The sequence below is a fragment of the Lepisosteus oculatus genome, chromosome 26, assembly GCF_040954835.1.
Source record: "Lepisosteus oculatus isolate fLepOcu1 chromosome 26, fLepOcu1.hap2, whole genome shotgun sequence".
Taxonomy (NCBI): Eukaryota; Metazoa; Chordata; class Actinopteri; order Semionotiformes; family Lepisosteidae; genus Lepisosteus; species Lepisosteus oculatus.
Genome location: NC_090721.1, coordinates 8,702,661 through 8,713,205, shown reverse-complemented (window position 1 = coordinate 8,713,205; position 10,545 = coordinate 8,702,661). Strand labels below are relative to the sequence as shown.

The 10,545-nt window shown below is 51.0% G+C and overlaps 1 protein-coding gene across 3 annotated transcripts; it reads right to left on the bottom strand.

The window, feature by feature from the left end:
• Positions 1 to 1,080: 1,080 nt before the first annotated feature.
• On the bottom strand, positions 1,081 to 9,929 carry scarf1 (scavenger receptor class F, member 1). Of its 3 annotated transcripts, none has more exons than XM_069184367.1 (11): positions 9,585 to 9,929; positions 8,659 to 8,720; positions 8,286 to 8,387; positions 6,963 to 7,494; positions 5,570 to 5,788; positions 4,765 to 4,893; positions 4,224 to 4,327; positions 3,855 to 4,002; positions 3,454 to 3,578; positions 2,854 to 2,991; positions 1,081 to 2,434 (listed from the first exon to the last, which is right to left on the bottom strand). In XM_069184367.1, exons 1-11 carry the CDS (start codon positions 9,686 to 9,688, stop codon positions 1,416 to 1,418), a joined length of 2,682 nt encoding a protein of 893 aa, XP_069040468.1. In that variant the 5' UTR covers positions 9,689 to 9,929; the 3' UTR covers positions 1,081 to 1,415. The 3 variants fall into 3 exon arrangements, with proteins under 3 accessions (XP_069040468.1, XP_069040467.1, XP_069040466.1); XM_069184366.1 differs by having other exon boundaries at positions 8,659 to 9,304; positions 9,585 to 9,675; XM_069184365.1 differs by having other exon boundaries at positions 8,659 to 8,832; positions 9,585 to 9,667.
• Between the last annotated feature and the right edge of the window lie 616 nt (positions 9,930 to 10,545).

Sequence of the window (10,545 nt, the reverse complement as noted above, 5' to 3'; positions counted from 1 at the left end):
AATTCAGGATCGGTTTTCAGATGAGCTCATTTTTAAATATTTTAAATAACTTTTTTTACCAGTTTATTTAGAAGCCCCTTTCATGAAATAGACCAGCGGTAGGCAATCTACACATCACTTGCTGACTCTGAAGGCAAGCATGTTGCCTAAGTGTTGGCAGCCTAAGTGCATCCCTGCACTGTATCTGCAACAAAAATGGAGAATCCCACGTCTAACAACCAATAATATGTTTCAATCAGTAAGCAGTTCCAGGCAAAGAACTGACCCCCGTCACTGCCTCCAAAGGTGAACTCTTTTCACCATAAGTTCTCGATTGGCCTACAGTCCCATTCACAAGGTGGCCTTGTTAAAAATGTAATTTGTTTCCTTGAAAACAAAGAAAACACAACAAAACTAACACATTTTAAAGGAGTGATTGTGTAAGAGCTTTTAGCAGAGTTTTGTGAATAAATATTCACTTCCTCTATCTTAAATTACTTAATTTCTCTACAAATCATGTTGTGCTAAGATTATATGGGAATAGTTAACTCTAAAAACATGTTACTGTCAAGAACTAATTTTCTCACTCTATAGATCATTGCATGTTCTACCCAAAGGCACTGCTTATTTCCTGTTAGTTTTAAAAGGTCTTTAGAAAAATTAAAATAGCACAGTGGCATAAAAACAAAGTTTACAAAGGCGATGGAACTATGCAAAAATCCTTTTCAAGATGGAAACAAAGCAAGGATTTATTGATAAAGCAAGGAAACTAAAGCTGTCCATTTCAGAGCAGGAAACGTTCGGGATTCTGCTTAAGTCAAGCTGAATTGCTCAATAAGATTAAAACTCCTCGGGGCTCGTCTCTCAGATCCATACTCACTTAGCCCTTTCCAAAGGACTTTCTGCTGAACACTGAATCAGCCTGTGGGCGTTACTGGGTGTGGTTAAAGATTTAGTGTCCCTAAAGTCTGTAGTATGATCAGAAAGCAGGGATAAAGGAGAAAACGTAGACAATACAAAACAGAAATGTGCAGCCATTCATGGTGATCACTGCCCCGAGCACAGATGGATTAAGGGACATAATTGAAAACCTCATAACACTGGAGTTTAAAAAGGAAATTTATAACACAAATAAAAACTACAACATTATAAACACAAAAGGCTTTACAAGATCCTTGATACTGGTACCACGGTGTGTCAGTTCATCTTGCCTTTCAGATACACAGAAAAAACATTAATCTGACTTGTGATGAAGCTGAATCGGTCTCAGTTCATGAGCGCACTCTTGCGGGTTGGACTGGTGACAGCTCAGATCAGCTTTGACCTGAGAAGGATGTAGTGAAGTTCATCTGAAGTCCAGGAGAATTTCCCAGCTAGAGCCTCTTGCCAGCATGGCACTTTCGTTGTTTGTCCTTAAGCTGCTACAGCCTCTGAGTCTACGGTTGTATTATTGAGACATTCTCATATTGAGGCCCCTCATCCTCAGTGGGTTTTGCTGTGTCGCTGCCCAGACTAACGGGGTCCACTGATTGGCCAACGGTGCTATATCTGCCTTCCGATTGGTCCGCTGTGTCACCAGCTGCTCCCACCTTTGCAGAGACTTCCGGCTCTGCTGCTGTGCTCTCGGGCACGCTTTTCAGAACGGAGGAGGCTGGCCTGCCCAGGGATGTATTCTCTGTCAGAGCCTCTGCAGAGCCCAGGTGCTGCTGCTCTCCGGTCGGCTCCTTCCCTCTCGCCGCCACTTGCTCCCAGATGCCAGCCCTGGCCCCGAGTTTTCTCCTCGGGGGCTTCGAGATACTTTCACCCCTGCCCCTGGGACGGCCGGTAGCCTCATCCCTCTGTCTCTGGAGGCTGCCTAGTCTCCGCAGCATGGCCTGGACAGGTCCTTCCGGGCCGGGCTCCGGCTTCGCAGGCTGGGCGGCTCTCCCCACGGTCACGTACACGGTGGTGATCCGGTCCGAGCCCGCCGCCGGAGCCTGGACGCCTCTCTTGGCGTTGGACATCGTCCGTCGCCTCCCCCCCGGGTCCCCCCCCCTGCTGCAGCCGGGGGGGGAGCTCCGCTGGCCTGGATCGGGATCGCCCCCCGCAGGGTGGCTCCCTCCGTCCTCCGGGGGGGCGCTCTCCCCGGGCCTCTCCTCCTCGTCCTCCTGCCCCACCCCACCGTCCCCGGGAGGGGTCTGCGACTGGATGGTCGAGAGCTTGAGGGCGCCCCAGGGGGATTTGGGCTTCCGGCAAGCGCCGGGAATCTCGGCGGCAGAGCCCCGGCGCTCCTCCGGAGCGAACTTGGTGCCCTCGGCGAAGGAGACCGAGGGTCTTTTGGATTTGGCGATGCTGGAGGTGCGGGGGATGGCGAAGGGCAGGGCCACGTCCTCGCTGTTGAACGCCGAAGCGTCGGGGAAGATGTTGCACTTGGAGCTCATTTCCTGAAACCCTCCTCCAGCGGCGTCTGCTGCATCTACCAAGGAAACCGAGGAACTCAAGTCCATTAATCAGCCTGACTGGGGAATAAAGGAACAGGAAGCAAGCGATTTTGATACAGCTGGGGAGATTGTCTCGCTGTTAGTTGAAGCTGAGATAAACGGCACGTTGATGGGGCCCGTGATTAAAGATGAGGAAACGCGAAGCCGCCGCGCTGGGAGGAGGCCGGAAACCGGTGTGCTGCCATTAAAATTCCCGAGAAAATCAAAAGCCATACGAACCGGTACAACATAACCCAAGGCTGGGAGTCTCGCCAACCGTGCAAAGAGGCTAAAATAAGCAACTGAGAGCACAGCAGATAAAAACACACAAAGGAGACCCCAGGACGAGGGGATTTTGTGCAAGGTGCTCAGAGTATTCGGGCAGCGAAAGAGCTGCTGTCTCGGGACCCGCTACCTTCTCGGGGAGGGAGGCAGTAGAGCGACTCCCCCTCGTCGGTTTCGAAGGACGAGAAGGAGTTCTCCGACACCCATCCCGCCGACGGCGGCTCGATGAAACTGTGGTTAAAGGTCACCTCGGGGTCGTGGTGAGACACTGCAGAGAAACGACACGGCGGCAGCGTTTAAGGCAGGTGAGACAGCAGAGCAGATTCCCTGTGCTGGCCGTTCCATCGAGCTCAGCTGGACGAAGGCGGGAAGCAGGAAACTAAATCAGGTCTTGACCAAGAGAGATGCACAGTTATCATGTAACCTTGTTTTCTTTACTTGGGGGAAAATGCACAATAATTCCCACAGCTAGAGACCTCTTTAGTATAAAACAGTGCAAAGGTATCCCATGTGATGGGAGGGCAGGTCCAGGCAAGATGGCAGCTCCTGCGATCCTGTCACACCGACTAAAGGCATGAACACATTCAACCATGTGTGATTTCAAGCTATTGTCTCTACTGCCACTAGAGGGCTCTTCATGCCCAGAAAACCACAGGCTGCTGGGGACAGCTGTGTTCTGCTTTGTGTGGGCTGAAAGGAGGGGTAAGAGGAAGCTCTTCAAGCGCCTGACCTGTGACACGGGGTAGGGAGGAGGAGCCCAGGGTGAGGCAGGGCACCGCGGAGCTCAGGTTGGCCAGCACGTTGATGACATGGTGCTTCATCCGCGCCGCTGGGGTCCCGTCCCCTGCGGTCAGCCTGCACGGCGAAAGGCACAGTGTTTACACCACGCAGATGCTCACGGGTCAGTAAGGGCACAATACACTGGCAGAGGCTTTCTACGGCACACAAAGACAGGCCTGAGGCGGCATAAGCCCGCACAAGCCCGCACCCTTGTCCACACCCACCCTACACACACAGCTACACTTCCATGCCCATACCTACATCTACACCCACTCATACCCTCTCTCTCACACACACATTGGTGCACACTCATGCACACTCGTGCACACTCGTGCACACACAGCAGGTCACCTGTCCTTGGCATCAGTCTGGCTTCCTCCTCTTCCTCCTCCTCTCCCTGCTCCTCCTCCACAGCAGCAGCAGCAGCAGGCCAGCCCCAGCAGCAGCAGGAGGAGGGGGATAAGCAGGCCGGCAATCAGGGCCCTTCGACTGCCCGGCTCTTGAAACATTAAAAATCTGGGATCACTCACTACCCATCCTCCAAACCCGTTACTGCATCCTCTCACCCTGAGCACGCGCATAGCCAGCCGAGCCAGCGCGTCAGCGCTGATAATTACACCTGCAAACGCCTGGCGTCCAGCTAGGGGAATGCATTAATACGTGAATACAGGCGAGGCGAAAATGAAAACATGAATACGGGCGAGGCGGGCGAGGACTCACCGTATTGGCATTCTCCAGTGACTGGGTGGCAGCGGCCATCAGCACAGGTGCAGGGGGTTGAGCAGTTTATCCCGTAGAAGGGTCCTGTGCAGGTACTGTTGCAGCTGCAGGAGTTTAAAAAGTCTTTAAAAATAATGGCCTTAAACCCACCGGCGCTACAGCAGCACTGCTGGAGTTAAGACTGCAGGGCACTGCACTGGCCACTGGTTCGCTGAGGCAATTCCAGATCTCGCCAGTGAATTGTGCTAAACGTGTCGAGGGTTTAAGTGTCACCTGTCTTACTCAGTGGCCCGAGTTTGGGCCTTCTTGCTTTTTCAGCTATTTGGTACCTCCGTCAGTTCTCTACCACATGAGGAGGAAAAATGCCCAGCTGCATGAAGGGGTCTTTCACCTGCACGGTCAGCTAACACCACAGGTTCTCAACAAGTGGACCATCCCCATCTTCAGAACATCAACCTGCAAATCGAGCAAGGCTGACCCACTCGAAATATTCCATTGCCTGGAGTCGGACTTCCAGGGAATCAATGCGCGAGATCCTTACCTCTCACCCAGGTATCCTGGGTCACACGTACAGGCTCCTGTCACGTGGTCACAGCGTCCGTGGTAACAAGGTGCACAGTGATGTCGGCACCGGTCCCCGTAGGTTCCGTTCGGGCAGCGCGAGTCACACCTGCAGAGCCCACAGCCCGAGAGTCCACCATCACTCCAAGATCAGCAGGTGAATAAACCTGTGCACCTCAACATCAGAGCCCTGAGCAGCGGCTTTTGGTCACAGAGTGGTGCATTTTCAGTGCGACACTTCTCATTAACAGCTATTGAGCATTGACAGTGGATAAGCGTTCAAAGGGTGCTCTCTGTTTCTCTCTGCAGAGGGAGGAATGTCAAAGGGGCAGCTGCACAGGGGAGATGGGATGGAGGAATGCATTAAATTATTACAAGGCGGGGAAGGTTTGCGTATTGTATGTAGAGTTTTTTTAATTCAGGAAATGCTGTCAGGATGAGTTATGAGTTAGGGCAGCTGAGGGCGAACTGAACTACTGCCATCCCTCGCAGATTTTCATTGTAAACTCCTTTAAATCTGGCTTCTGCTTCACCCAACTGCGGGGCTAACATTGCAGCAGATTACTGATCAAGGGGCACCACTCCTACTCGTCACAGAACTGTCGATCACCCAGCATGGCTCTGGGAGCTGGGAGGAAACCCAGAGGAGAGCACCCAGACAAAAGCCTCCATGCGCTTCAGAGCATGCAGACTCCACACAGAAGGCACCCCGGTTAAGATCTGAACCAGGAGGCAGCAGCGGCGCATCACCGGGCCACCAGAACGAATTCGTGATTGTTCCCCACCTCGGTCCGGTCCAGCCGGGGTCGCAGTGTGGGCATTCCCCCGTCTGCGGGCGGCAGGGCTCCCCGTCCCGACAGCGAGGGCACACGCCCTGGCAGAGCTCCCCGTGGGAGCCGGGAGGGCAGGGCCGGTCGCAGCGCGTCCCGTTCCAGCCCGGATCGCAGGCCGCGCAGAACCCGTCGACAGGCGAGCAGGGCTGGCCTTCTTTGCAGTGGCCACACCTGGACACAGAGCGGAGAGGCAGCGGGGCTGGGGATCAGACCTGGACACCTCCCGAGATCCCACGGCTTTCACGGGATAAACAACTGCATGAGCACATGCGCACACAGGACAGTAACAGATAGAGTGATTACAGCCACTCTGGTCTGTCAAGAGTCAGGGACCTGATTGTTTGGCAGCCAAATGCAGTAAAACCTGGTTCATTTTTCTTTTACGTTCAATTTTTATTTATTTATTTTTTGGGTGGGATAAGGGAAAAATTGGAAGACATTTGATTGCAAATGTGTGCTCTTGCAAATGCAAGAAAGTTTAATGTCAAGGAATGTAGCACACAGAGCAGACCTACAGCTACGGCAGACCTGCAATCAAGGATAGAATCAGTGTGCACCGCTACAATGCAGATTTAACCCCCCTCCCCCAAAAAAGGGCAACCATACTATCGCACTAGAAAAAGAGGAAGCTGCCAACTGCATGAACTAAAAATCACTTCCCTTCACCTTCCACCACACAACTACAACTTACTGCACAAATGACCTTTTCTGCAATATAATAGGCTTTGGGTAACACAGAGAAAGAACAGGCACCCAGGAAAGCTGCTAGGCCACCTCAGCAGTGTGAGCCTGGCCAGTACCTGGATGGGAGACTCCTGGGAAAGCTAAGAAGAGCCAGTAGGGGGCGCTCACCCTGCGGTCTGTGTGGTCCTAATGCCCCAGTATAGTGATGGGGACACTATACTGTAAAAAGGCACCATCCTTTGGGTGAGAATTAAAATCAAGGTCCTGACTCTCTGTGGTTATTACAAATCCCAGGGTGTGTCTTGAAAAGAGTGGGGATGTTACCCCAGTGTCCTGACTAAATTTCCCCCTGGCCTTTACCACTCATGGCCTCCTAATAATCCCCATCTCTGAACTGGCTTCATCACTCTGCTCTCCTCCCCACTGAGAGCTGGTGTGTGGGGAGTGTACTGGTGTATCATCCAGGTGGGGCTGCACACTGGTGGAGGTGGAGGGGATCCCCATTACCTGTAAAGCGCTTTGAGTGGCGTGTCCAGAAAAGCGCTATATGAGCGTAGCAATTATTTATTATTATTAAAAGCCAAAACCAAGGCAAAATCAAAGCACAGACCAGCGGCTCTTACCAGGCGGCCACGCGAGCTCTCAGCGGCGATGCGCCTACCTGCTCTGGCACCCGGAGCCGTAGTAGCCCGCGGCGCAGGGCTCGTTGCAGAAGGGGGCCCGGTACCCGGGGTGGCACAGGCACTCCCCGCTGGCCGGCTGGCACTCCGCGTGGCTCAGGTTGCAGTTGCAGCGGCGGTCGCAGGCCGGGCCCCACCAGCCCGGCAGGCACTGGCAGGCCCCCGTGCGCTGCAGGCAGGGCGAGACGTAGCAGTTGCACGCCAGGCTGCACTTCTGCCCCCAGAAGCCCCGCTCGCACGAGCACTTGCCCGTGGCCGGCTGGCAGCTGGCGCTGGCCCGGTGGCACTGGCACGGCTTGGAGCAGCTGGGCGACCACCAGCCGGGCTCGCAGGTGCAGTTGCCGTGGAGGGGGTCGCAACGGCCGTGGCGGCCGCACTTGCAGGTGTGCTGGCACTGCGCCCCCCAGTGGCTGGGCAAGCAGGTGCACTGGCCCGTCACAGGGTCGCATCGCCCGTTGGGGTGGCAGGGGCACAACTCCCGGCAGTCCGGACCCCAGAACTGCTCGGGGCAACCTGACCAAGGGTAGGAGAGAACAGTCAGAGACACAGGCATCCTTGCATATACAAGAGCACACAATTGTAATCATATTTCTTTAGATTTGGCCCTTGTTTATTTGTATTATTATTATCTTATTATTAGAAGGGCCGCACTGAATGTGTTTGAGGTTTGCTTCTATTTCATGCAATTATTATTATGTGTGTAACGTACTGTCTACATTGTGTGGTGTCATCTGCTGTACTGGATACGTCCCGAGAGACCAGCACAAATAAGAATTCCAATGTAGATATGGCAATAAACTCCTCTACTCTACAGCTACTCCAACAGAGATCATCCAGACACTCGAACTCTCAATCCACGACCTTGGGGTCAACGAGGAGCACTAGGGTTGTGAAACAGTGAATCGCACCATCACGTGGTCACATGACCCCCACACTGGTGACATGATCATTGCACAACATCACAGGCATGGCTGCTATTTCTGCATCCTCGTAATCTCAATTCGCCAAGGTAATAATAATTAGCAGAGCAAGCTGAAAATTTCCACTTTCAAGTCGGGGACTTTTTTTCCCCGTTGTGTGGTGACGGAATTTCTGCCAGACACTTGCTCTCGCTCGTATGATCTTGCCTCTTGTTTCGGTCAACGTTATTTACGTTGTGTTGATTGATTTTCTTTTTGTGTGCTTTCTGTGCTGGCGGGAGCCTCTTGAAAAGGAAACCTTTTCAGATGAGTGTTCGTTTTACGTTTATCCGGTACAATAAAGTCATTTAAATCACACAGAGTTAGAGCAGTGACGCTACTTACTCATCTTGCACTCGTACCCAAAGAAGCCAGGCTTGCAGCCACAGAAACCGGGGTACACGCACACCTCGTTTTGCCGACAGCTCCTTTTGCCCTCACACAGTGCTGGAAAACAGCCCCCCGAAAGTGTGAGTGGGGAATCTTGCTCAGACAGACACAAACACAGACCAGCACACACACTAACACAGGGAGGAACATGCAAACTCCACACAGACAGCACCCCAGGTCCAGAATTGGTTTTGCGCCACCATGATCCCACTCCACTGTTTCATGCCACATACAAAAATATTACATTCCAGAGCACATATAACAAAGGCTCAGACAACTCACAATCCCCACCAACTCTGACGGAATAAAGAAAGAGGGCATTACTCACGGATTGGACAGTCACTTCCCTGCTGTTTCCACCCAGGACAGCACACCAGCAATGTGGAACCCCTGTTCAAAGGAAAAGCCCCTTCACTGTCCACTGTGTTCACAGACACACAGCAGCTAACTCTCACACTGCAGGGCTGAAGGCTTGCCTTTGGAATTTTACCTACACACATATCTGTAATAAAAGCATTATCTCTGAAAATAACAGCCAATATAAATCCAAGATATCATAATCTGAATCACAATCACATTTAATGTAGTTGGTGAGAGAGTCATTTTTTATCTTTGCACCTTGTAAAACAGTACATAAAGTGTTTAATTATTAAAGCTTTTTTGATGGCAGAAATATTGACCTTGTGTCACTTAATAATTAAATAAAATAAATCTAAAGCCTTTTCTCACAATGCTAGACAAGAACAGTAAAACAACAAAGCTAAAACAAACTAAAACAGTAAAAAGATAGGAGATAACACCAGCACAAATAAACACAAGGGATTAGAAATGGAGTAGGAGTTTCAAGGAGCAGACAGCAACACCAGCTTGAGTCTGGATTTGGTCAGGGAAGATGACTCTGATATTCTTGGGGATAGAATTCCTGAAATGTGGGGAGCAGCAGAAGGCCCTGTCACCCATAGAGTGGAAGTGAGCTTGGAGGAGAAACAGGAGACAAGAACCAGACAAATGAAGATCATTTAATGTAATTCAATTAATTCTGAATCATGCATAGCACTACAGAACTTTGGGAAGCTTTTCTGAAGCGAAAAGGCTTTCCAGAAACAGGTGAGGATGTCAGAAATTGTTTTCCACACCATACAACTGCTGTTACCTTTTGGCATTAACTAAGAACAGCTGTTAACATAGCAGAAAGATGGCAGGACAAACAAGCCCAAGTGAAAATGAGACAGAAATATGGAAGAAGGTGTTCACCTCTGGTCAGGACAGACATTCCTCCCGGTCGGATCCAGTTTCTGGCCATAGGAGAGCAGCAAGCCGTGGAAAAGTCCGAGGCAGGCAACAAGAAGGAGGACCATTCTGACTCGGGTCAGCCCTGCACCCCAAGAACCCCAGCTAGTGTCGCCCCAGTACAAGGCTTGTTGTAGAAGCGGCCACGAGCCCAACTCTCTCTCCCCTTAAGCCTCACTCTCCTGCCCCAGCCCGTCCGTGAGTCTGTCTGTCGGACACTCGGGACGCTGTTGTCTCAGGCTGTCCAACACCCTCCTTTTCCTCCGGGAGCTTCCTGGGGAAGTTAGGGTCACTTCCTCCCATTCAAGCTGGAACAGAGCTGAGCGAAGACAACCACAATGCTTCTTTCTGGGAAGAACTGAGCTGGTTTGGGAGCTATTTAAACTTTAATAGGGCTTTCCCCCTCCTCCATCCCGTCTTGTGTGTTTATGTGCGTGCAAGGGCTTCCTGTTGTGTCAGTCGTGATACAGATGTCCAGGCAGCGTGGGGAATTACCAAAGGGAGCCTCGAAAAGCTGGACAGATCAGCCAACAATGGGAAAGTGAAAATCATTTGAAAACAATATATCCAAGAAAAAGCTTGTGTTTTATATAGAATCTGAATTATTTACTGTACATATAATTTTTGCAAACTAAAAAAGGCTTTTATTGTTTGGGGGGTGTCAGTTTTGATGTCCACTAAGTGGTGCGATTGCCTGAACATACTGCACATACTATGTTTCTATCAGTTAAAATCTATTTGAGTGTATAAATATGTATTGGTCTGCAATTTTAGCAGTTACTGAAATCAATTGTGCCAAAAAACCTGCATTTGTTCATGTTCATGGAAGCAGAAAGACATCTGATCTTTTGTACAGCACATCTAAAGCTTGATTACAAAACATCTTTTATTTAACATGTAATGAGGTCAGAAAAAAGCAGTACTG

Excerpts from the sequence above, each read along its gene's own strand:
- scarf1 (XM_069184365.1), bottom strand. The coding sequence starts at position 9,633 with ATGGCCAGAAACTGGATCCGACCGGGAGGAATGTCTGTCCTGACCAGA. Across the intron at positions 4,894-5,569 it reads CCCGGCTGGACCGGACCGAG|GTGTGACTCGCGCTGCCCGA; the intron begins GTGGGGAACAAT and ends TGGGCTCTGCAG. Across the intron at positions 2,992-3,453 it reads CTCCCTACCCCGTGTCACAG|TGTCTCACCACGACCCCGAG; the intron begins GTCAGGCGCTTG and ends GTTTCTCTGCAG.